Here is a 23,706-nt window from a genome sequence, read left to right on the forward strand (position 1 = left end):
GGGCGGGGGTGCCAGGCGTTGAGGTGCCACCCCTGGTCCCCATGCAGAGGGCGGAGGCGCCAGGCTGGTTGGTCACACAGTTTATTTGCTCGGTTCGGGATTCTTACAAACAACGGGGAGCGCCGGGGAAGGGGAAAACTTCAAACGGCTTCGGCACAAGTGGAAAGCACGGGAGCGCGGGAAGTGCACTTCAGCGGAGCCAGGCGGGGGGCAGTGGGGGCTGGCGGGGTCGGGGCGGGGGCTCCTCCGCCTGCTGCTGCTCAGCCCCTGCAGCCCCGGCCCCGCGGGGGCCCGATCCCGCTCCCCGCCGCCGCGGGGGCCGGATGGGGCCGGGGGCTGGCGCTGGGTCCGAAGCCAACGGAGGGGCAGGTGGGGTGCCGAGGGTGGGAGGGGGCCCCGGCTTGGGGTCGGGGGGATTGCAGGATCCGGGGTGGGATGGGGTGAGTGGTGCTGGCCCCCAGCGAGGGGGTGGCGGGAGGTGACGTGCATCCCCACTGGGGACCGAGCCCTCACCCAGCCCCCCAGGATGGATGGGGCAGATGCCCCGCGGCACCCAGCCCAGCACCCCGCTCTGCAGCGATGGGGCTCCGGCGATGTCCCTCTGCGCAGGAGGCAGGAGAGGCTCCCCCTCACCCCGGGGGGGCCAGCCCCGACCCCCTTCCCCAGCTCTGCCTCTCACAGAGGCTCTCGGTGCCCGGCCGGGCTCCGCGCAGGAGGGCAGCACCATGAGCCCCCCGCAGCCCCCTCCCCTATCCCTGCAGACTCCATTGGGGGGAAAACTGCAGCCTGGGCGGTAACTGGGGGCAATGAGGATGTCAGGGAGGGGGGCGTCACTGCTCACACGAGGGGGCTGGGGAGCAAAGAAGGCCTTGGGGGGCTGAGCCCCATCCCTGGCTGCTCTGTCACCCGTGTCCCGGCAGGCTGGGCAGCGGGAGGGCTGCTCTGCACGCGCTGTGCCGGGGGCTCAGGGCATCCCTGGGGACTTGCCCGGCCGCGCTCGGCAGCAGGGACCCACTCGCACTCGGTCCGGGACCCCTGAGCTGCGCTGGCTGGTGGCCGGGCCACTGCCCAAAGCTCCTGTGCCTGCGGGACACAAGCACCGGGCACTGCCAGCCCCGCTGCACGGCCGCCGCCGGCTCGGGGGGGGCTGACGTGGGGCACCGTGCACCGAAAGCAACCCCAGCCCAGGGCTGGCACACGGGGCTCTGAGCCCCGGAGTGTTTGGGACAGCGCTGGTGGGACATGGGAACCCCCCCGGAGGCAGCCCCTGTGCCAGGGCAGGGCAGCACCGTGCCCCCAGCCCGCTGAGGTGGGCTCAGCGGGAGCCACGTGCCCAACGCCAGCGAGATGTGTCAGCTGCTGCGGCAGGAGCACCCAGGGTTTGGGCAGGGCTCAGCACCCATGGGTGCCACCGTGGGCCCCCCCCGCCCACCCCAGCGGGTCTCAGTGGGGAGGAAACGCTGGTGCTGGTGGTGAAATCCCCGCTGAAGGGCTGGGGCACGGGGTGGGGGGAGCGGGGAAAGCTGCTCGCCGTCCCAGCACGGACACAGCACCTCGGGGACACCCACCGTGGAACACCGGACCCCCGGCAGCTCCCAGTCCTGGTGCCTGGGCTGAACTGGGCTGCCCCGCTCGCCTGGGGGAGCTGATGCTGCGGCCCCCAGCCCCAGAAAGCGGCTCTGCAAAGCCGCCGCCACCGGGCAGCAGAGGCAGGAGGGGGACGCGGTGCTGGGACACCCTCCCGCTGCTGCGGGGCCACACGGGAGCTCCCACCCCATCCCCATTCCTGTGCTCCCCTCCCGGGGAGGGACACCCCAGGGCTGTTCCCCGCAGGAGAAGCGGGTGATGGAGGCGCCGAGAGAGGGGCTGGCGTGGGGCTGGCTCCGTGCCCGCTGTGGGCTGGGCCAAGCGCGGGTCCCGCTGGCCGCCGGCTCCCTGGGAGTCATCTACGGACACGGCGGCGTCCTCCGATCCCCCAGCCCGGCGGGCTCCGTCTTCTGACGGCGGGTGGGAAGTTGCCGGTGAGAGGAGGGAACGGCTCCGGCATTGGGAGGGCGCCGGCATGGGCTGTGGGGCCGGGGGGGGGGTGTCCCTAATAAATATCCTGGGCAGCGCTGGTGGGGTGCGGCGCGGGGCGGGGGGACGGGGCGAGCGGGGCCACGGATCGGTGCTGCCTGCGGCGGGTTGGCAGACGCCGTGTTGGATGTCCCTGGCGCTGCAGAAAGAGGGTCCGTGTCCGGTGGGGGGAGGGAGCCCGGCGTGCCGGGGTGGCGTGCCTGGCTGGCGGGGGCCGGGGCGGAGGGGGCTCGGCGGGGGCTGCCTGCTCCGGCGGCGGCGCGGGGCTCACATCACCGTGCAGCACTTGCAGCGCTGCTTCTTCACGTCCGTCTCCTGCTCGGCCTCCTTGGCGTCCGTGGCGTTGGCACCCGGCTTCTCCTCGCCCAGCGGCTGGGTGGCCGTGGGCTCCAGCGCGGTGCCGTTGGGCGGCGCGTGGTCTTTGCGTGCCGGCTCCGGCTTGCTCTCGGCGTCCTCGATCACCACCAGCTCGGCCTTGATGGTGCCCTCCAGCCCCAGCACCTTCTTGGTCTCGTCCTCATCCTCCACGTTCTGGTAGCCCATGAAGATCATGGTGACGGGCTGCTCCCGGCTCGGCTCCGTCCCCTCGCCGGCCGGCGGGCTTTCCCGCGGCTTGGCTTGCAGCCCCACGATCTCCCGCCGCGGCGTCGCCTTCTGGCTGGCCGGGGCGCTGCCGGCCTCCTCGCCCGCCTTGGCCGGGGCGGCTTCGCTCAGGGTGGCCTCGTCCGCCTTGTGCAGCAGCTCGTCGACCTCGGAGGAGCTGAGGGGGTGGGCGCCGTTCTGCAGGGCCCCGTCCTCGGCGCTCACCGCGTGCACCACTGCAGGGACAAGAGGAGGGAGGGTGAGGGGGGGCTCGGGACGGGGGCACGGGGCGACCCGGCAAAGCTCCTGCTGGCACGACCCGCTCGGAGCCGGCTCCCGTGCGGCTGGGGAGCGGTGCCTTCCCCTCCCCAAAACCCGGCACCGCGGCTGGGACGCCCAGCAGCACCGCGACCCCCCCTTGGCCGGAGCTGCTGCCAAACCCCCCAGCCCCTGCCCGCTACAGCAGACGGGGAGGCCGAGACAAAAGCACAACGCGAGGAGCCGTTCCCAGCCCTTGGCACCTCCGATGCCTCAGACCCGGCAAGCCCCGCGGAGCCGCGGCCGACTGCCAGGTTGCCGACAGCCTGCCCAGCTGGCCACACTCGCCGCGGCGGGATGGTGCCCAGCTCAGCCGGGGCCGACACGATCCTCCGTGGCAGATCACTGCTGCCACCTGTAAGACCCCAGCGAGCGCTCGGCAGATGCTGCCCCGCCACGTCCCACCATGTCCTGCCACGTCCCACTGCCCGTGGCAGCCGGTGGCCCCCTGCCTGGGAGGGGACAGGGCTCTTCCGCCGCCAGCGCGCTCTGCACGGCTGCTTGCAGGGATGGAGGCAGCAGACGTGCGTCACGGCGAGAGCGGCCTCCGGCTCATCGCATTTTCCACTTGACCTGGGGCATCATGCGACGATCAGTGCAACAGCCTCAACAGCCGGTCGATGGAGTGATGGACGACCACGGGCCAGGCAGGGCCGGGACCAAGCATGGCTGCCCCGCGCCGATTGCTGCCGAGGCGGCTCCTCGGCTCATCCTTGGAGCTGGGGATCCCGGAGCAGTGGGGGGCTGCGGCCGGTGGCTGGTGGGAGTGAAGGTCAGCATGGCCCGGCATGGCCATGGCCACAGGGAGGGTGTCGAATGGGATCGGCTGCTGGTGCAGCACGGTTTCCTTGGAGAAGCGGCAGGTCCGTGGAGCCCAGCGTCCTCTCGGCAGCCACAGCCCCCAGTGACGTGCCCTGGCTCCGTGGCCAGTTGCCAGCGCCGGCACGGCCGTCCCTTGGCCCCAAGTCTTGGACACAGCAGATCCTCTTCCCCGCTCTCCAGTGGCGCCGGGTCACAATGTACAAACCAGGGCTGGCCCGTCGGGACCGTCCACACCATGTCGCTGGGATGGATCCCACGCCAGGCTGGCCGGGATGCGGGACTGGGGCCGGCGAGGGGTTGCCCTCGGTAGTCTCCCATACAGGGCTGGCCAGGATGGCCAGGAGCGGCCCCAGCCCTTCCTAGCCCCGGCGCCCGCCGGGATGCTCGGGTGGCCGCTCCCTCGTCCCTGCCCTGTGCTCCTGATGCCGGCGAGCGGTTTGGGACGGGCCGTACCTTTCAGCTCGTCCTCGTACACCTTGACCCCCTGCAGACAGTGGTTCTGGGGGAGCAGGGTGGTGCTGGACAGGACCTTGGTCTCCCCAGTCACTCTGTCCTTCTCCACCGTGATCTCCACCGAGTACATGGCTGGGACACAAAGAGGACAGCGCGCGTTACGGCCGCCCCGGCCCTCCCCAGCCCCTGCTCAGCGGCCAGCAGCAGGGCAGGCGTGCGGCGGCAGCGATGCGGTGTGGTGCGGTGCGGTGCTCAGCGGCGTTAGCGAGGCAGCGGGCGGCAGCGAGGAGTGGTGAATGGCAGAGGTGAGTGTGACATCCCGGGCACAGCCTTCCTACCGGCACCCACGGGGCCATCCTGGCACTGCCGGCATCCCCTTACCTCCACGGCTTCTGCGTCCCCCGAGCTGGGGCTCAGCCAGGTCCTGGAGGCACCATGGCAGGTGGTGCCGCGTCCGTCTGTCCGGCCGGTGAGCGGCGCTGGCCGCGGGGGCCTGGGCGAGGAGCCAGGCTTACGCTCGTGGGAGGTGGCATCCCCCACCGAGGGCGCTGGGGCAGCTCCGCTGGCCCCATGGCACGGGCGATCCTCGGCATCTCTCCTCCTCCCGGCCAGTCCCTGCTGGCACCGGGGTCACCTCCTTCCGGTGACGCTTCGCTCCATGGACCCCGAGACAGGCTCTGCCCAGCGCCGGTGCCACAGCCCGGCCTGAGCCGTCCCCCCAGACCTCTCCAGCAGCGCATCTGACCCCCCTCAGCGTGGGTAGCTTGGCCCCGTGCGGCCCTGCGTGCTCTCAGCACCCTGCAAGCTCCCCACCGGCAGCCACGGGGCCGCCAGCGCTGGCGCGGCATCAGCCATGCCAGCACCACCGTGCCGCTTCTCCCGCAAACGGAGCGGGAGGTGAAGGATGAAACCGGAGCAGAGACATTGAACGGGGAGTGAGGGCAAGGGACCCGAACCAGCCGCGGGGGAGAAGCGAAACCAAACCCCTCTGATTGCAAATAAACGACGTGCTCTGCCTTGGGCTTGGAAAGCCATCGAGCGGTGGGGAGCGGCGGCGGCAGGGCTGCGGAGCGGGCAGCGAGCCGAGGGGCGGCGCGGGATCGGGGAGGGGGGGAAGCGACCGGGAAGCAGCGCTCCTCCCGGGGAAGCGGGCACCCACCTGCCTTCATCATGTCAGTGCCTTCCACCGCCTTCATGGGGCTGCTGGAGACCTTCTTCTCGGCTGGGGACGGAGAGGAGAGGCAACCGCCTGAGCCAAAACGATCACCCGCTCGTCCGTGCACCCATGGGATGCGCCCCGGGGAGGGCGGCGTGTGTCCCCCGTGGCTGCTGCCTGGGATGGGCTCCCCCATCGCAGGGCACCGCTGCCCGAGAGGGGACAGGGGACGTGGGGACGGGGCTGCCCCGGCTTCCCCCCACCCAGAGCTGGGGCAGCACGATGGGGCGGTGGGTGCTGCCCCCCGAGAGCAGGAACCGTGGCTGAGGCGGGGATCACCTACCCTTGACTGTGCCCAGGGGACTCTGCAAAACAGAAGGGAGAGGTTAGGAGCTGCCGGGAGACGCCGCTCACCCGCTACCCACGCACCCAGCCCCAGCGGGACAAGGGACCCCTGGTCCCCCTGGCACTGGGTCAGCAGGGCAGGGGCTCCGAGGGGGACAGGGACACGTAGGTGGCCAATCCCCCCATCACGGCTGGGACCAGAGCCCACCGCCGCCGTGCCAATGCCCCGCTGCCACCCCGCAGCCGGTCGCAGCATCTCCCCACTGTGCCATCACCCTGGCAGCTCCCTGCTCCGCGCCGGCAGCAAGAACCAGCCCTGGGGGCTGAGCAAGCGCTGACCCCCCCCAGTCAACCCCTCATTCCCCCCCGCAGCCCTGCCCGCGGAGCGCGTCCGTGCCCACCTTCTGCATGTTGGGGACGGCCTCCGCCTTCTCCTCCTTGGCCGGCGCCGCCACCTCCGCCAGGTTCTCCTTGGTGGAAGCCGCTGAGCTGCCGTTCTCCAGCGTCTCCAGCTCCTTCTCCAGCCTGTGGGGAGAGTCGGGGGCTGAGAGGCTGCGGGCAGCCGGGGTGCAGGCAGCACGGTGCAGGCAGCATGGTGCAGGCAGCCAGGGTGCAGGCAACCACGGTGCAGGCAGCCACAGCAGCCCTGCGAACACAGGCCAACGACATGGCGCAGGGCAGAGGGGAGGCACGCACCACCCCCTGGGCTCGCGAAGCACCAGGGACAGACAGACGGACCTCCAGCACAGCCGTCACCGTCTCTTTGCAGGGGAAAAGCGTGCGTTTGCTGGAACAGACCCAGGGGCTCCGCCAGCGGGTGCTGCCCTCACCCGGGTGCTCCTCGGCCGTGTGCCTCCACCCATCTCCATGGGGCGAGCCATGCTCAGGGTTGTCATCGCAGCTGCATGGCCACCGAGCAATGGGGGTGGCCGCTCAGGCGATGGGCTCAGCCCAAGCGGACGGGAGAAACCCCGCCGCGGGCACCGGGCAGGGGGACTGACCCCACGGCGGGGACAACCGAGCCCGCCACGCACTGTGTGCCCTCACTCGGTGGCACGGAGCAGCGCCGCTCTGTCACCGTTCGGCTCCCGCACGTGTCACCCGAAGCCTGTTCGAGCTTCCCACGAGGACAACGGCCCGTTCCCAGCCACCGAGCCCGGCCAAGAGCTGCGGTGGCAGCAGGGCCCCACCACGGCGCGGCAGGAGGTCGGGGGAGTCCCCACGGATTCATGTCCGTGTAAAGTAGGGCCCCTCGGTCAGCACGGTGGCAGCACCCCCCGGCAGAGCCACCCCCCCCCAGCCTTAACTCCCGTCTCCCCGCAAGGCGCTGGCGGAGGAATGCACCGCGCCATTAGACGGACACAAAGGCCCCTTCGTGCCTGACCCCTCTCTGCACCGATGCTCTGTAATTAACGGCACAGCCGTGACTGATTGCATTCTTGCAGGGCAGCCGGGCTGCCGGGACACCTCAGCGCTGGGGCTCCCGGCCCCCCCTGCCGCCTTCAGCAGGCCAGGGACGAGGGGGCTGGGCAGGGGCTGAGGCTTCTTCCCCCCCCAACCTCCCACCCTGCCCCTTCCCCAAGGGCTGAGTCGCCACAGTGGACGTCTATGGGGAACCGGCCCCCTGGTTCATCACGGGTGCTGGGCACCCAGCAGCCCCCCCGGGGAGCCCAGCCCAGCGCTGGCCCCCAGCCTCATGGCTCCCACTGATGCCCTACGTAGTTTGTGGCTCCCACAGCCCCGGGCAGGAGCATGGTGGGGGATGTCCGTGTGGGGCTGGATGTGCTCTGGCACTGGCCACGGCCGGGACAAATGCCGGCAAGAGCCCAGCCGGAGGGTCCATGGCGAGAGCGGCTGAGCCCCGGCAGCACCGCGGAGATCCCGGCAGCTCCGAGCTGCAGAGCGGGCGCTCTCCTCCCGGCAGAGCCCGGGCAAGCGCCACAGCACGGCGGCACGCTTCGTGCTTCATGCCTCGTGCCCAGCGCACGGGGGGCGAGCTTCATCTCAGCCCCCCATCTGCCCGGGAAGCGGGGGAGAAGGTCGAGGGGGCTCTGGAGGGACTCAGCCACCCTCCAAGTGGCCCCCGGCCCCACGCCGTCCCTGTTACCTCTGGATGGTTTCCTCCAGCTCCTTGGTCTTCACCTCATCCTCCTGCATCTGCTTCTTCATGGCCTCGTCCTCCTCGGAGGCTGAGGTGGGGGCCCCCTCCAGCAGCCATCTCTCCCGCAGAGCCTTGGACTGGGGAGCAGAGAAGGGTGACGGTCCGGCTGCCTCCGCAGCCGGGGCTGGGAGCAGGGAGGGGATGGTCCTTGGCACGTCCCCGGTGCAGAGGCAGCCCCGGGGTCCCGGGGGATCCTCACCTTGAGATGCTGCAGCTGCCGCCTGTCGTCCTCGAGCTGCCGCCTTTTGTTCTCGATCTCCGTCTGACGTTTCCGCTTCTCCTGGAGGGACGAGAGCGGCCGAGCCAGGGTCGGCGCGGGGAGGGGGTCGGTGCTGGGCACCTCCGGGGCGGGAGCACCCCGCTCCCAGCATGGGCAGCGTCCCCCGAGCTGGGGGGAGGAGGGAGCGGGGGGCGAGGGGCTCCTGTGGGGTCTGACATGGGGACACAACCCCTTCCCAGAGCTGCAAGACTGGCCTTGGGGACAGACGCCCTGGAAGCTCCCCAGCCCTGCCTCACGTCCCTGCCCTCACTGGGGGAAACTGAGGCACGGAGGGTGCAGAAAAATCGGGGCAGAGCCTGGACTCTGTTCGCCGTCTCAAAATGTCACCTTCCCCTCGGCCGGCCCCGCTGAGCGAGCTGCCAGCGCAGGCCGGGGGGACACCAGCCCGGCCCCCCCTCACCACGCGTCCTGGGACCGGTCCAGACTGTTTCAGCAGAGTCCGTCCCAGCCCGGGAAGCGTCACCCGCTTTCTTTCTCCTCCGGCCCAGAACAATTTGCCCTTTGTGTGGCGGAGATCGGCCGATAGCGGGACGGGCCAGGGGAGCTGCTGCGGGGCAGCCACGGGGTTTAAAACCAATTACCAGCACCCACAATTACCAGTGCCCACAGTGGGCAGGGACGGATCCTGCACGATCCCCAGCCCTTCCCCGGGAAAGGACAAGGCAGGGATCAGCACTCATTTCACTCTCACTCGGGGCTCATCGAGCCGCTGCTTCGTTAATTAAACCTCCCAGCCGCCCGTTGCTTGCTCTGTCCCGGTTTTGGCAAAGCAGCCAAGCCCTGCCGGATCCTGCATCCCTGGGAAGAGCCGTCGCGGGGCAGGATGCCTCGGCACGGGCTCGCACAGGTCCTGGTTTGGCTGCTAAGACCCCTTGCCCGGGGTGGGCACCCAGGGGGGCTCTCTGGCTCCCGCCCCAGCCGACAGCCCCGGAGCAGCTTTCCAGGCCAGAGACAGGGGCTGGGAATGCGTCTGCACAGCCCCCATGCTGGCACAGCCCCAGCGCCCGCACCCTCCTTCCCGCTCGCCTCTGCCCCACGTGCTGCTGGTGACAGCGCGGGGACACGGACACGCCAGGTCAAGGTCCGGCGTGCTCGCCAGGCACTCGCCGCGCGCGGGGGGACTCACCGCGATGGCCTGCAGCCTCTCCTGCTGAAGGGTGCTGGCCTCCACAACCCTGCAAGAGAGCGGAGAGCAGCGGTGAAGAGCAGCGGTGCAGGCAGCGGCTGAATGGGGACATTGTGCCACCAGCGAACAGGACAAAGGCGGAACGCTTCCCTTCCGCCGGCTGCTTTCCCCCTTTCCCCTCGCCACCCCGGAACCAAGAGCTCCTCGCTCCCACGGCTCCTCCAGGCACCCCTCGTCCCCCCCCGGGAGAGGGAGCTGGGGGTGACGCGGTGCAGCCGGAGCCGCTCCTCCTCCGGTGGTGCGGATGGAAAGGGTGACCCCGGAGAGGCTGGAGCGGGACGGTGCTGGCCGTCCCTGCGGTTCAACCTGGCTCACACTTTCCATTCCAAGCCCATTTCTTGGCTGCCGACACCTTTCCCGGACAGCAACCTTTCCGGGCAGCGCGCACAGGCACAGCACACACACGGATACACAGACACACGTGCACGGACACACGGACACGCACAGACGCACACCCGGCAACAGGCTCCGCTCCAGCTGGGGTTCCTGCTCCCGGGCCCGGCGCCCGCCTCAGCAACGCCAACTGTCGCCGCCGTGCCCCGGGGATGCTACCGGCGGCAGCCGCCTCGCCGGCCCCGACGCAGCTCTCCGGGGTGCAGCAGGGCCCCGAAGTGCTGCGGGAAGGGGATGTTATGACCCCCCCGCAACCACACACCCGCCTTCCCGCATCCTGGTTGCCCCGGACCGGCTCCACCGGCAGCGTAGCCCCACGGGGCACGGTGAGAGCCGCGACGTCGCGCGGCATCAGGTGCAGGTTGAGCAGCCGGGAGCCGCAGAGCGGAGCCGAAGGCGGCTGCCCGGGGCCTTGGGGATGCTCCGGCGTCGCACGGGGAGCCCGTTGGCCGCTTGCCAGACGACGCTAACGAAGTGCTTGGCTGTGACGGTAATTAGGGTGGGCGGCGCGGAGGTACCCGTCAGGCGATGGATCGTTGCCACTTATTTCCCAGAGCAAGGCACAGCAGAGGCTGCGAGGGGGCAGCTGTGCCGGGAGCCGCTCTGGAGGAGACACCGGCATGGAGACACCGGTCCAGGCTCCCATCCCCGCGGCCGAGCCCTTCCTCCGGCTGCTCCCTTGCACCCGGGGCCGCCTGCCCTGGGCGAGCAGGAGGGAGGAAGCCGGGCGGGAGGGTCTGCACACCCCTGCCCAGAGTGGGGTCCAGCTCCGATCCCTGCCCATGGCTGTTCCTGCAGCTGGTGGGTGCCAAGGTGGCGGAAGGGAGAGCTCTCGGACCTCATTTATCCCGCCGGTTACGTGCACATCCATTTTTGCAGCTCCCGGGAGCTCCTGCCCTGGCCGAGTGTCCCTGCCCATGGCAGGGGATTGGAACTGGATGATCTCTAAGGTCCTTTCCAACCCCAACCATTCTGTGATTCTGTAAGTGCACGGAGCGGTGACGGCTGATGCACGGGGGGGTGGCGGGACGCCCCGGCCTCCCCCCGGCTCCGTCCCTGAGGGCTTTGCAAAGTGCAATTAGAGCAGGAGGCAGACAGTCCCTTCCCGGCGGGGCTGGAGGGAGGGAGCGGAGCGGCCAGGGCCACCGGCAGTCCCAGCCCAGGCGGGGTGGCCGGAGGGGGGGTTACAGGGAGGGGCGGCAGCGCCGTGTCCCCAGCACAGCGGGAAAAGCCATTAGCAAGGAGCGAGTGCCAAGAGCCGGGTCCCAGCCGGGCCTCACCGTGGCTGCATGCTCGGGGGGAGGGCACGGACCCGCCGGCACAGGTTGAAGCCATCCCCGGCTTCGTACGGCACCGACCCCAGCGGGAGCCGGGGCGCAGGGCGGGGGCAGCCCCGTGCCCCGCAGCCCCAGCCCAGCTCGGGGTGCCCATTCTGGAAGACAACACGGACTCCGAGGTGCTGCCCGGCACCCACACGCTGCGGGCACCTCGGCGGGGGGCACCGGCCCCGCTCCCTGGGTTTCTCCCCATCCCTCTCCCCCCGCTGCTGCAGGCTGGGCTCCGCAGATGGCCCAGGGCTGGGGGCGGCGGGGGCGGCAGATCTCCTCCGCGCTCCCATTAAGGGCTTTTTCCAAAGACGGTTTTACACACAGGGTGGGCGGCGGGCTGCTGTACCCACCCCCCCCCTCCACGGTACCCCCCTGGGCTGGGGTCTCACCGCACGTGTGCCCTCGCGCGTGCCCTCGCACGAGCCCACCACCGGCGTAGACGGCGCGCGCCTGTGCGAGAGCTGGGCTTTGCACCAAACCAAAACGGGGGCTGCCGGGGCGAAAGGACCCCCCTGCCGCCGCCTGCCGCCTCCTGCGAAGCCGGCGATTAACCGAAAGCTGCTGAGAGCCGCCCGTCCTCCCCTCACCCCGCACCCCGGGATGCTGGCAGCGCGTGAAATCCAGGCCAGAAAAAACAAACCGGGGAAGGTGTCGCTTTTGTAGCGGTTATTTTTGTGCTGTTTGCAGCGACGCTGTGGCTGCTTTGCAGGCGCAGGCGCACACCCGCCGCTCGCAGCCTCCCGGTGTCACGCCTGCAGCCCGTGGCCCGACGCCGTGCTCCGGCCGGGAATTTAATAATTACAAACCCAGAAAGAGCGGGAATATCCGCCAGGCCCTCCGCCATCCCCGCTTGCTCCGCTGCCGCTCTGGGCACAGGGACAATGGAGGGGATGAAGGGCTGACCCCGCTCCCTCCCCGACTGCCCCGAACACCTGCAAAACCCCCATGGCAGGAGGCATTCCCTCGCAGGGAGAGGGGCTGGGACAGCGGGTTTCCCAAGGGAAAACCCTCTGCCGAGCCGCCGGGGCCATGAGCGGGGTCTGCTCTTCCCCAGCCCCATGGCTGGGGTCTCACCTCGTCCCCCCCCCGACACAGGGGAAGGAATTTTCTCAGGACAGACAGACCCAAAGCATCATTCTCCTGCAGCAGCACAACCCGGAGACGGAGCTGTGACAAGGACGGCGACGGAGCTGGTGCCCCCCCATCCCCGGGTGGGTGTGGGAGCTGCGGGATGTGGGGTCCTGGCACGGAGCACGGAGTGGGCGCTGGGAGCAGCATCCGCATCATGGCCCTATGCCCTGCCCCGGGCTCCGGCCCAAGGGGTAAAAACTCCCCCTTCCCCCCCCTACACCAGTGACGACCCCCCCAGGGATTCGGGGCAGCTGGGACGGCTCTCCGCAGACACGGATTGTGTGCAAAAGTTGAAGGGAGGAACAAGCTGCCCCCCCCGGCCCCGCACCCTGCCCCAAGCGGCCATGGGGCCAGGCTGGCACCAGCCCCGCGGTGCCGGGGCTGCCCTTGGTGGCCACCCGGGGCCAGGCCCCCCCCCAAACCCCCGAGTCCGGCTCTTGGCATCCCAAGCTGGGAAGGCTTTGGACCATGGCCTGTTTCTCTCCTGGATCTTGCCCCGTTCGATGGATCCAAACTTTTCCGGCATTCCTGAAACCTTCTCTTCTGCTTTTCCTCCCTCCTCCATCCTCTTTATTTTCCATTATTTGCTACAGCCTCCGCATTCCAGGGTTGAACGCCAGGAATCTTCCTGGCCCAGGGAGAGACGTGCAATGGAATGGGCTGGATGCCCCTCGCTGCGCCCTCTGCTCCCCCCCCCCCCCCCAGCCCCAGCGCCCCGCGCACCCTGCGCCCTGCTGCGACCCGAGCTACCGCCCCGGGCGGGGGGGCTCATCCATCACTGCCAGACCCTGGCGGGAGGGGGACAGGGTGGGGACAACCCTGGTGCCCCCAGGTCCCTGCCCACCGGGTGGAAGGATGGGTCCCATGCCCCCAGCCCCCCCCACACCCTGTCCCTGGGGGTCAGCACGACGGGACCCTGCTGCCGGAGGAGGGGGGGGGGGCAGGAAAGCGGAGCCCCGGGGGTGCGGGGTGGGGGAGGCCCCTGCACGGAGCAGAGCGGCCGGTGCCGGCCCCCACCTCCCCCCCGGGCCGGGGTCGTTGCCGGTGGGGCCCCCGCAGCCCCCGGCCCCGGTGACTGATGGCTCCGCCGAGCCGGGAGGCGGTTCCCTGGCAACGGCTCCATGGCAACGGCGCCATGGCAACGGGCGAGCCGGCGGGAGGGGGGATGCGGGATGCGCGGGGCGGGCGGAGGGACCGAGGGGCCCCCCCGGGGCTGGGAGCGCCGCGACCCGGCACCAGCACCCCCCGCACCCCCCGCCGGCCGAGGCCACAGCAGCACCGGACCCCCCCCACGGGGCAGCTCCGTGTCCATCCCGGGTGCCGGGAGGGGTGGAAAGGCGAGCCCAGGGCCAGCGAGCCCAGGGCCAGCGAGCCCCTCAGGACCCACCAGGCCCAGAAAGAAACCCGCAGCGAGCCCTGCCTCCCCCCTCATTTCACCGGCTCTCGTGAGTTCCCGTTAACCGGTTCATGGTTTTCCGCCCAGGGTCCAGGGCGCGCGTGTCCCACGGCAGCTCCTGGAGCCGTTCCCGCGTGCACCGCATGGCAGGGAGAGCCACGGTCCGTGGCGCGGGAGACGAGGCCGGCGGCACCGGGGACGCTGGCGGCACCGGGGGACGATGTCCCGGGAACTCCCACCTGCAAAGGCAGCAGTCCCCAGGGCCCACGGACGGACCCCGCACACGCGTGAGCACGCAGGCGCCCCCGGGCTCGCACCCGCTCCCCCTCGGCTCTCCAGCTCTTTCCAGCCCTGCTGAGGCTGCCGTTTCCTACCATCACAAGGGAAGCCCGTGACCTTTTGTCTCCTCCCCGCCTGACATGAAACAATAATGTTTATTTGCCTTCCTCTGTTTTTTTCCCATTAGCTCATCCAAATGTGCGAAGAGCCGTTTCGAGCGGCTCCTCCGCTCCCCTGACCTCTGCTCCCTTTCCACCCGCCCAGCTCCGAGCCAGGGGGAGGGCAGGGAGAGAGCCCTGGGGGGGCCCCCACCGCCTGGACCCCCGTACTGACGCTGGCCAGCCACGACCCTGGGGGAGACAGGCCCCGGTGTGAGTTGCCGTGTAAACGGCAGCGCCGGCGTCAATGGAGGGACCCACACTGATTTACACCACTGTCCCCATGCCAAAAGCCGGGCCCCTTGGCCGGAGCGACGCTGCCGTGGGGAGCGCGCCGGCGGGGAGTCTGCGAAGCCTCCATCACGCAGCCATTAGCAGCGGGGCCGCTATCGAACGCCCTGGTTGGCGGTGGGCGCGGAGGGGAGGGGGCCGCGGCAGCCCCGGGAGTAAGGGGGGCCGGCACGCATCGATCGCGAAGGCAAAGAAATCAGCGGCTCGGGTGAGGAGGGAGCCGGGTGCTGGGTCCCATGCGCCTGCTCGGGTCCCGGTGACACGGGGGCCACTCCTGCCCTGCCCGCAACCGGCCACATCGCCCCAGCGCTCGGTCCCGCTCGTCCCTCCCCGTGAGCCCCAGCCACCGCTGCCACCCTGGGAGGAGACGGGGGGACGACTGGCCGGGGAGGTGGGGGGGGAGATGGGGGGAGACGGGAGGCGGAGACGGCAGCCCCAGGGCTCCCGAAAAACGCAGGATGCATTAGAGCAAGCCGAGCTGCCTGATTGATTCTTCGGGCTGAGACGTGGGCTGGGAGTGCCAGGAGAAAATGGATCCCATGAATATTTGATGAACGGAGGCTTGGGGAGGGAGTTTGATTGGAAAATTACAGATCTTTCAAACAATGGTTCAAGTGCCCTCCAAACACTTGGGTTTCCAGCTCTCTTCCAGTTAGAGGAGCAAGGCTCCACCAGGAAACTCCCCCACGACGCATGAACGAGAGCGGAGCCGGCCTCTCCCCGCGCCTGGGAGCGCCGACCGGCTGGGACAGGGCCTGGAATGCTGCCACCGGCTCCCCGCCACCTTGGGGTGGCCCTGGCCACCTCACTTTGTCCCTGGGCTCCCGTTCACACCAGGCAACGCGGCTTTCCCACCCCAGTGCCATGAAACACACGCAAGGCTCCAAGGAGCTAGCAGGAACGTGGCTCCTGCCTGGATTCCCGGCAGGGACACCCCGGTGAGCCCCGGGCACCCACGGGGTGCTCGGTCCTCGGCGCCGAGCCAAGGGGCTGGGCTGAGCCCGGGTCCAGCCGTGCTCCGCCAGGAAACACCTGGGGCAGGATCCGCCCGGCTCCTCTCTCCTCATCCTCGCCCCCGACAGCGGCTTCTGTCTGGGGCCCGGGGGCTCACTCAGCTCCGGATGAAGAGACTGGGGAAACCGGGCTCCTGCCAGGGCTCTGCCTCCAGCCCTGAGCTCGACGCCTCCGACCGACCCTGCCCCGGCGCACGTCGCCTCCCCGGCCTTCCTCCCTCCCTTCCCCGCTGCCACCACCTCCACCGCTGGAGACTGAGCCCCGGCACGGCTCCCGGCACGGCGCAGACCGCCTGAACCACCGACCCTGCACGGAGAAAGGGGCTGTTTGTGGTGAGGAAGCGGGAACGCCAACACCGGCAGCTTCCCAGGAAACCCGCTCCGGTTCCTGCCGGGCTGAGAGGCCCCGTTTCATGGCAGTGACCGAACTCTGAGCCCTGAGATCCACCGGCCCCGGCTGGGGATGGGTGCCGTTGTGCGGCTGCCGGTGGTGGGGCTTTATGGCTTCCTCTGGGAGAGCTGAGAAGGGTGACGGTGCCGTCCCCTCAGCTGCGCACAGGGACAGGGACAGACCTGACCCCCTCCAGCTTCCCGGGAGGCAGCGACGCTCCAGGCTGGGGAGCATCAGCTTCTCCCCGGAGCCACGTGAAGGGGAGAGCAGGACCCCGTGTCCCTTCCCGAAGGGCTGTGCCCCAGGTCACCCCTCAGGCAGAAATGTCCCTCCTTCCCCTGGGTGCAACGGTTGCCTTCGGATCGGGGTCGGGAGGGGAGGCACGGGAGAGCCCCCGCTCCGAGGTGACCCCAGACCCGGAGGGGAGAGCAACGACCTGCCCGGACAAACTCTGGGAGCGGCCAGACGTGGAGACACAAAATCTCCGGCTGCTCAAGAGCTTCGATGGCAGCGGGAGCGGAGGAGAGAGGAGCAGCCCCGGCGGGACCAGCGCCACCTTTCCAAGAGCTGGAAGCTTTCAGCCAAACCTCACCGGGCACCAGCGGCTCCCGGTAGCCAGGACCCTCCTCCAGCCGCTGCCCGCACCAAGGCAAAGCAGGAGCCGAGGCAAGGCCAGCAGCACGCTGCCCAGGAGCCACCGCACCCACGGCTGTGGGGGGAGAGCCCCTGCCCTGGGTCACTCGCGGGGTCTCAACTCAAAAGGAAGAGCCATCGGCAGCATACGGAGGCCACCGGGAGGGTCTGTCCGGAGCCTCGGCTGCCGGAGGAGCTCAGGGAAGAGCGGAGCAGGGTGAAAGGCAGCACGCGGAGCTCGGGGACGGGAGCTGCCATCCAGCCCGGCACCGTCCCCCCCTTCCACCCCAGCCCTCGACCCCAGGGAAGACCCCGCTCCCGCTCCCTGCAGCTCCTCATCCCGCTCCCCAGGGCACACGGTGCCCCTCGGTTCGGCCCTTTCCTTTTCTGCCTTTTGGCAAATCACGCACACGTTTTCCTCCCCAAAGAGGCACTTTCCCGAAGGGAGCGACGCACCGAGGCGCTGCCCAACGCCGCGGCCCTGCCCGGGCGAGCTCTCGCACCGCAGAGCCTCCGGCCCCTCCAGCAGCAAGGGCAGCCCCCGGCCCCACAGATGCTGCCCCCCAGCCTCTGAAACATCCCCAGGCCCCTGCCGGAGCCTCCCATGCCGCTCTCAGCCCTGCACCAGCCAGAGCCCACCCCAGCCCCAGGAAACCCCCACCCCGTCCCTCGCCAGTGCCCCACGGCTCCATGGGGCTCCTGAGGTGGGAGGCAGACGGTGGCCGGCGGGACCTGTTGAGCGCCCGGCATCTCGCTAGCCGGTGGCCGGTTAACCGGTGTGAGGCGAGGTGGAGAAGTGGAGGGTCTGGCTAGCTGGCTGTCCCCCCGGGAAGCCCCCAGTGCCAAACCCAGGAGATGCTGGGGGGGACCCTCGTTTGCCACGACGGGGACTGGAGCCCCAGGAGGGAGGGAAGGAAAGGCCTGGGAGAGACAGGGCCAGCCCGGCCGGCTGCTGTCGCTGCTACCCGGCATGTTGAGCAGACGAGCAGCCCCCTGCTCTCCCGGCACCACCACGCTGCAGGTGGGAGCTGCTGGTGATCCCAGGGGGCAAAACCAGGATGGTCCCCAGATCCCAACGGCCTCCACCTGCTCCCTTCTTCCCCCACCCGCCTGCGAAGCCCCCTGCCCGGCTCCCAGCCCACCCGCAAGCACCGACCGACCGGGCAGGGCCCCACCGCCACCGCACACAAAGGATAAGGCCGGGGCCGGAGCGCGTCTGGAGGATCCCCCCCGCCACAGCCGGGTCCCTCGGCAGCAGCTGGGGGTGCGCGCAGGGAGGGGTCCGCGGCTCACAGCCACCCACTCGCCCCAGCCACACGCAGCAGCAACAACAGGTTCAAAACACAAAAATAAACGCCCTTCCCACCCCCCTCCCCACTTCTCGCACCGCTGCCAGCGGACACTCACCCCCCCACAGCCCCCACACCTGCTCCAGGGCCTCCGCCGCTGCACCCCGAGCTGGTGCCGTGGCACCCCACAGCCAGGCAGGGACCCGGGGAGGGGCAGCACCTGCTGAGTGGCATCTGGGGGACGCGAGGGCCCGGTATCGGGGTCCTGAGACCCAGCATTGGGGGGATGCAAGCCCCCGGTATTGGGATCCTGAGCCCCAGCATCTGGGGGGAGGGAGGGGGATGTGAGCCCCCGGTTTTGGGGTCGCAAGCCCTGCTATCGGGGGGATACAAGCCCCTGGTTTTGGCATCAGGAGCTCTGGCATCAGGGGGATGCGAGCCCCTGCTTTGGGGTCCTGAGTCCCCAGGATGAGGGGGATGCGAGCCCCCGGTTTTGGGGTCCCGAGCCCCGTCACTGGGCGGGGGTATGAGCCCCCGGTATGGGCTCCGTGAGCCCGCGGTGTGGGGTTCCCGCAGCCCCGCTGCGGGGGTGCCGAGCCCCGCCACCCGGGGGTCCGTCCCCCGCCCCGGTACTGCGGTGCTCGGCCGGCGGCACGGCGGGGGGGGCCGCGGCCCGGTGCCGGGGTCCCGCGGCGGCGGCGCGGCCGGATCCGGTACTCACTCCATCTTCCCGGCGGGCTGAGCCGGCGACGACGGCGGCGGCGGCGGCTCCGGCGGGGTCGGGCCGGGCGAAGGGCGGCGGAGCGGGGCCGGCAGCCGCCGGCGTCCCGGCGCTCAGGGCCCGGCGGGCGGCGGCATCCCCGGCGGGGCTGCGGGATGCGCAGGGATGTCGGGGCCGCGCCGGTGCTCCCGCCTCCCTCCCTCCCTCCCGCACAGCTCCGTCTGCCGGGCGCCGCCCGCCACTGCCGCCGCCCCTCACCCGGGCCTCGGGGCGCGGCGCTCCCCGCCCGCCCTTGCCCGAACCCCCGGGGCCGCCCCTCGCCCCACCGCAGGGCGGCTTCTTGTGGGGTGCGGGGGGACCCCAAAGAGGGGGGACCCCCGGAGCTGGCGGGGGAGGGAGGGGGGCGCTGCGAGCGCTGCCAGCTCCTTGCCCCGAGCAGGGTGGGGTTCCCCTCGGGTGGCCCCCCCCCCCTCCTCCTGCTGCCCCCCCCCCTCCTCCTGCCACCCCAGGAGTGTCCCCACCCCGGCCAAAGTCCCCCCCCCCACCACGCTCATCGCACCCCCCGCACCTGGGACTCCGTGTTCCCCCCGCACACAGCCCCGGCGGTGCGAAGGGCGACCGGGGAGAGGATGGAGAAAGGGGCAAGCGGGGGTTGAGCGTTTCTCCCCCCCCTCCGCCGCTCCTCCGTTTCCCAACGCAACGGTTGCGTTGGGCAAACGCTGGCAAACTGACACAGGAAGCCCCGCGCCAGCCTCTGACCCCGGTGCCGTTGGGAAATCTGCCCGCTGCCGGAGCCACAGCTCCGTGCTCCAAGCCCAGCTCTGCAGGGGAGGCATCACCCCGGCAGTGGGGTCCCCGTCCCCCCCACCCTGGCCCACCCGCAGCCCTTCTCACACCCCAGGGGGGCTGCGGAGGAGGGGGAGCAAACTGCCCCTCCACCTGCAGCACCACCCCGGAGCCAGGTGGTCTCTGGAGGGGCCAAAAGATCCGGGTCCAAGCACAGCACAGTCCCTGTGTCACCCACAGCAGCCAGGCTGGCAGCCAGCCCTGGGGACACTGCCTGGGAAGCGGCCTGGGATGTGGCGGGGCCCCGTTGCTCCCCCGTCTCTGCCAAGAGGAGGAGGGGGGTTTCATCCCAGTTAGCTCAGGGCCCAAGAGGAGCCAGGCCGGGGTCGGGAAGCCGCTCTGCTTTCTCTCTTCCTTCCCCAACCCGCTCTCCTCCCAGCCAGCAGCCGCTGTGCGCCAGGGGAAGCCGCAACGCTGCGTCTCCCCCCCGTTGCCTTTGCCCCCCACCCCACAGCAATTGCACAAGGCAGCAACACCCGGAGCTGGGGGGGGGGGCGGGGAAGAAGCCAGGGGGAGAAACCCGCCGGCACCCAGGCAGAGGCTCAGCCCCCAGGGGTTATTTAAGCACCCCCCACCCCGAGCGGCCCCAGAGGAGGTGACAGTGGCCCGCTCTGCGCCAGCATGGCCATGGCTGGACTGTTCATCCTCAGCCTGGGGGGCTCCGTCCTGCTCCTGGCACTGGCCCCGGCAGGTAATGGGAGAGCTGGGGCTGAGAGGGCTGCAGGGATGGTCGCCATGGCTGGGGCGGGAGGGGGAGACCCCGGGCTCCAGAGGGGCAGGGGAGGCTTTGCCCTGCCATGCTCAGCCCCCGCCCCGGGCCAGAGCCGATGCTCGGCCGCTCCTCGGCACCCGTGGGTAGAGCTGGGGTGCTCGGGACGCGCATCCAGGAACGGGACAGACACGGGCAAGAGCCATGCCCGGACTCTCCGGCAGCCGGTGACCACCTGCACCCACCCACCAGGAGTCCAGGGGAGCCGGATCATCGGGGGAAAGGCGGTGGCACCTCACTCCCGGCCCTTCATCGCCTCCATCCAGATGGACGGGCAGCACGTCTGCGGGGGCTTCCTGGTGTGGCCCAAGTGGGTGATGACGGCAGCCCACTGCCCCATCCCCAGGTGAGCGCCCGGCCCCCCCGCAACACACCGCGGCCCCCATCAAACAGATACCCCCATCCCAGGGGGTTACACACTCCTGAAGAACCGCCCCCCCCCCCCGCACCACCACCCATCCATGCTGCCCCTGAGCCCTCCTCGCTGGCCCCCTTCTCCCCCTCCCCAATCACCCCCCCACACTTGCCGCAGGCACAACCCCTTGGTGCGGGTGGTGCTGGGCGCCCACAGGCTGGAGGACCCCGAGAGGTCCCAGCAGGTCTTCAGCGTCGTGGAGTCCATCGCCCACCCGCGCTACAACCCCAGCTCGGTGGACAACGACATCCGCCTGCTGAAGGTGAGTCCCGCTCGCCGCCGGCCATCGCCGGCCAAGTGGGCATCTCCTTCCTGCATCCCGCGGGGCGTGGGGGACCCCATCTCCCCTCCTGCGCCCCACGGGGCGCAGGAGGGGAGATGGGGTCCCCCACGCCCCGAGCCGACACTAGATGTCAGTGCTTCTCCGGAGAAGCGGGACCGCGCCGTGGGGTGCGATGGAGGCGGCTGAGGACACGCCAACCTCGACGGCTCCTGGGCAACCGGTCTCTAGAGCAGACTGGGACCAGTGCAGAGGGGCTGGTGTTGGGGTGCAGCCTCCGGAGAGGGAAGGGAAAGGCAGGTTTGGGGAGGGGGGGGTGGGGGGGGTGTCAGCGCGATGGGTGCAGGGGCGGGGGGGGGGGTCAGGGGACCCCAGAAGCGAAGCCACCCACGCCCCCCGACTCCCCACCCAGCTGAACGAGTCGGCCACGCTGAACAAGTACGTGAAGCGCATCCGCCTGCCCCGACCCAACATCGACCTGAAGCCCGGCACCGTCTGCTACGTGCTGGGCTGGGGGGACACCTCCAACTACGGGGACCGGCCCAGCGAGCTGATGGAAACCGGCACCACCATCATCAAGCGGAGCCTCTGCCGAACGCTGTGGAGGGGCAAAGTCTCGCCCAACATGATGTGCGGGGCCAGCCGCAACGCCACGCTGCAGGGCGTCTGCGCGGTGAGTGCGCTCCCGGCCCCGTGCCCCCCCGCCCCCCGGCCATCCCCCTCCGGGGAGACCCGCTAATCTCCCCCTCCTCCCATCCCTTTGCTTCGCAGGGTGACTCCGGGGGCCCCCTGATTTTCAAGGGGAAAGTTTACGGCATCGTCTCGTTCTCTGGGCAGAGATGCGGGGACCGCCGGCACCCTGACATCTACACCAAGATCTCCAACTACATCGACTGGGTGCATTGCACCGTGCGAGGGCACTGCCATCAGAAAGGGCAGCCAAAGCCCTAACCGGGCTGGGGCGGGGGGTGTGCCGGGGGCAAACGGGCTGCAGGGAGTGTGGCCGGGGCATCTCGGCTGCCTGGGAGCTCCCAGGAGGGGGGAAAAGGGCCGCGGCTCCCAGGTCCTCCCAGCTCCGGGGGGGTCTGTGGGCCAATGCTCAGGGCTCCTCGGCCCAGGGCAGGGCAGATCGGCTCTGCCTCTGGGCGAGGGGAGGTACAGCCCCCCCCCCCAGGCTCTACAAGAAGCCCCGGCACCCCACGCGGCCTCGTGCCCCGCAACATTTAGCCATCCTCAATAAAACCTCATTCCCAGACCTTTGCCTTCCACCTTCCCTCAACCCACCCTGTCCCCCACCCCCAGCTTACATGGGGGCCACAGCCCCTGGCTCTGGGACAGGCAGGAGCCCCAGGGACACTCGCCCACCCCACACCAGACCCTGCCCACCCTGGTCCTACCCCAGGGATGTGATGGGGAGACCAAGACCAAGACCAAGACCAAGACCAAGACCAAGACCAAGACCAAGACCAAGACCAAGACCAAGACCAAGACCAAGACCAAGACCAAGACCAAGACCAAGACCAAGACCAAGACCAAGACCAAGACCAAGACCAAAGACCCACCTGCCCACAGAGCCAGCAGATCCTGGGCAGGGTTTTATCCCCCTTTAATCACCTTAATCACCGATGGCAGCTGAGCCCAGGAGGGCTGGTTGGGCCGATCCTTAACCCCGCACTGCCCAGGCAGCCGCTGCCCACCTCAACGGGGGCTGATTTTTCCCAGCTTTGCCCTATCCTGTCCCCCTGCCCCACCACGACCCCTCTCTCTGCACATCCCGCTGCTCCCGTTTCTGCTCCGGTCCCCAGCCAGACCCCCAGCTCATCCATCCATCCATCCATCCATCCATCCAGGGAGATGGATGGAGCAGGGGTGCAGGAGGAGGGAGGGAAGTGGCAGCCCCCACTCAGGACCAGACCCTACCCCAGAGGAGCAGGGATTCGCATCCAGGCACTGCCACCCTACGGAGCATCCTCAGCAGCGTTGGAGCCGCCTTCCCCCCGGGGCGTGGCTCCCCTTCCCATCCCGTCCCGTCCCACCCTCCTCTTCCCATCCTCTCCCATCCCACCCTGTCTCATCCCATCCCGTCTCATCTTGTCCCATCCCACACCGCACCCTCCCCACCGCGCTACGGGACCCCCCAAAGAGGGAACCACAGACAACCCCCGGGGGCAGATGGGCGCCTGGCCATCCCGGCTGCACTGGCAGAGCCGTGGGGATCCAGTCGGGAGCCTCGCCCGCCTCCCCGGCACGCTCGGGCTCTTGCCCCAGGGGGATCTGGGTGGCCACGGGCACAGGGGTCAGGAGCTGCCCACGCTGGTACGTGCGCCGAGCTGCTGCTGGGTCTCAGCGGAGAGGCACACAAAGCGCGCGGCTCTGCCCGGCGTCGCGGCCGTCTCTGGGGACGGATCCAGACATTCCCTGCTCCTGGTTGTTTGTTTTATCTGCAAATTGCTGGCAGGCCGCGGGGCGCAGCCGCCCTCCCTGCCCGGGGGGTCCCGCAGGAGGCTGCAGCTGACCGCAGCATCCGGCACGGGCCACCTCGCCACCCTCGGGGGCTCTGCCAGGGAGGATGAAGGCCAGGGCTGGGCCAGCGTGCCCAGAGGCCACCCTCACCTCTGTGGTCCCCGCGGTCCCCGCGCTGGCTGCCCCCCCCGCTGCCCCGTCCCAATCCCGGCTCCCCACTGCGGGGCTTTGCATGGGGTCAGGGGGACACAGCCACGGGCTTCGGTGGCCTTGGGGACACCGGGGGACAGCCAGCAGAGGACAGACCCCTGCCAAGCTGCCAACCTCCAAGGAAACCCCAAACCCCTGTGGGCTCCTGGTGGCGGCAGCGGCGTGGGGCAGAGCCCCCCAGGATGGCAGGGCAGGGCTGCCAGCCCCGGGGCTTCTGCGCGCTGCCGGGAAGCCTGGGGAGCCGGCGCCTGTCCCAGCTCGTCCCAGACCACCCAAAAACCGGCGGGGAAGGAGGCGCCTGACTCACGGCCGTGTTTTGGA

The 23,706-nt window shown here is 70.1% G+C and overlaps 2 protein-coding genes across 6 annotated transcripts; one reads left to right on the forward strand and one right to left on the reverse strand.

Moving 5' to 3' along the window:
- Nucleotides 1-76: 76 nt before the first annotated feature.
- PALM (paralemmin) lies at nucleotides 77-18,517 on the reverse strand. Of its 5 annotated transcripts, none has more exons than XM_054182161.1 (9): nucleotides 18,403-18,517; nucleotides 9,320-9,368; nucleotides 8,113-8,193; nucleotides 7,860-7,990; nucleotides 6,154-6,277; nucleotides 5,751-5,772; nucleotides 5,411-5,500; nucleotides 4,252-4,383; nucleotides 77-2,894 (listed from the first exon to the last, which is right to left on the reverse strand). In XM_054182161.1, exons 1-9 carry the CDS (start codon nucleotides 18,405-18,407, stop codon nucleotides 2,344-2,346), a joined length of 1,185 nt encoding a protein of 394 aa, XP_054038136.1. In that variant the 5' UTR covers nucleotides 18,408-18,517; the 3' UTR covers nucleotides 77-2,343. The 5 variants fall into 5 exon arrangements, with proteins under 5 accessions (XP_054038136.1, XP_054038134.1, XP_054038135.1 ...); XM_054182159.1 differs by lacking the exon at nucleotides 18,403-18,517 and adding an exon at nucleotides 13,669-13,986; XM_054182160.1 differs by lacking the exon at nucleotides 18,403-18,517 and adding an exon at nucleotides 13,669-13,950 and having other exon boundaries at nucleotides 5,411-5,473.
- A 1,352-nt stretch (nucleotides 18,518-19,869) lies between these two features.
- On the forward strand, nucleotides 19,870-21,663 carry PRSS57 (serine protease 57). The gene is made up of 5 exons (XM_054182192.1): nucleotides 19,870-19,939; nucleotides 20,210-20,363; nucleotides 20,550-20,694; nucleotides 21,125-21,385; nucleotides 21,484-21,663. The coding sequence occupies exons 1-5, from the start codon at nucleotides 19,870-19,872 to the stop codon at nucleotides 21,661-21,663; spliced, it is 810 nt and encodes a 269-aa protein (XP_054038167.1).
- The last annotated feature ends 2,043 nt before the right edge of the window (nucleotides 21,664-23,706 follow it).

Source organism: Rissa tridactyla, chromosome 22 (genome assembly GCF_028500815.1).
Source record: "Rissa tridactyla isolate bRisTri1 chromosome 22, bRisTri1.patW.cur.20221130, whole genome shotgun sequence".
Lineage (NCBI taxonomy): Eukaryota > Metazoa > Chordata > Aves > Charadriiformes > Laridae > Rissa > Rissa tridactyla.

Coding starts and splice junctions, on each gene's coding strand:
- PALM (XM_054182159.1), bottom strand. CDS start 13,772: ATGCGGTGCACGCGGGAACGGCTCCAGGAGCTGCCGTGGGACACGCGC. Junction 6,278..7,859: donor CTGGAGGAAACCATCCAGAG/GTAACAGGGACG, acceptor CTCTCCCCACAG/GCTGGAGAAGGAGCTGGAGA. Junction 5,501..5,750: donor TCCCCTGGGCACAGTCAAGG/GTAGGTGATCCC, acceptor GTTTTGGCTCAG/GCGGTTGCCTCTCCTCTCCG.
- PRSS57 (XM_054182192.1), top strand. CDS start 19,870: ATGGCCATGGCTGGACTGTTCATCCTCAGCCTGGGGGGCTCCGTCCTG. Junction 20,364..20,549: donor GCCCACTGCCCCATCCCCAG/GTGAGCGCCCGG, acceptor CACTTGCCGCAG/GCACAACCCCTTGGTGCGGG. Junction 21,386..21,483: donor CGCTGCAGGGCGTCTGCGCG/GTGAGTGCGCTC, acceptor TTTGCTTCGCAG/GGTGACTCCGGGGGCCCCCT.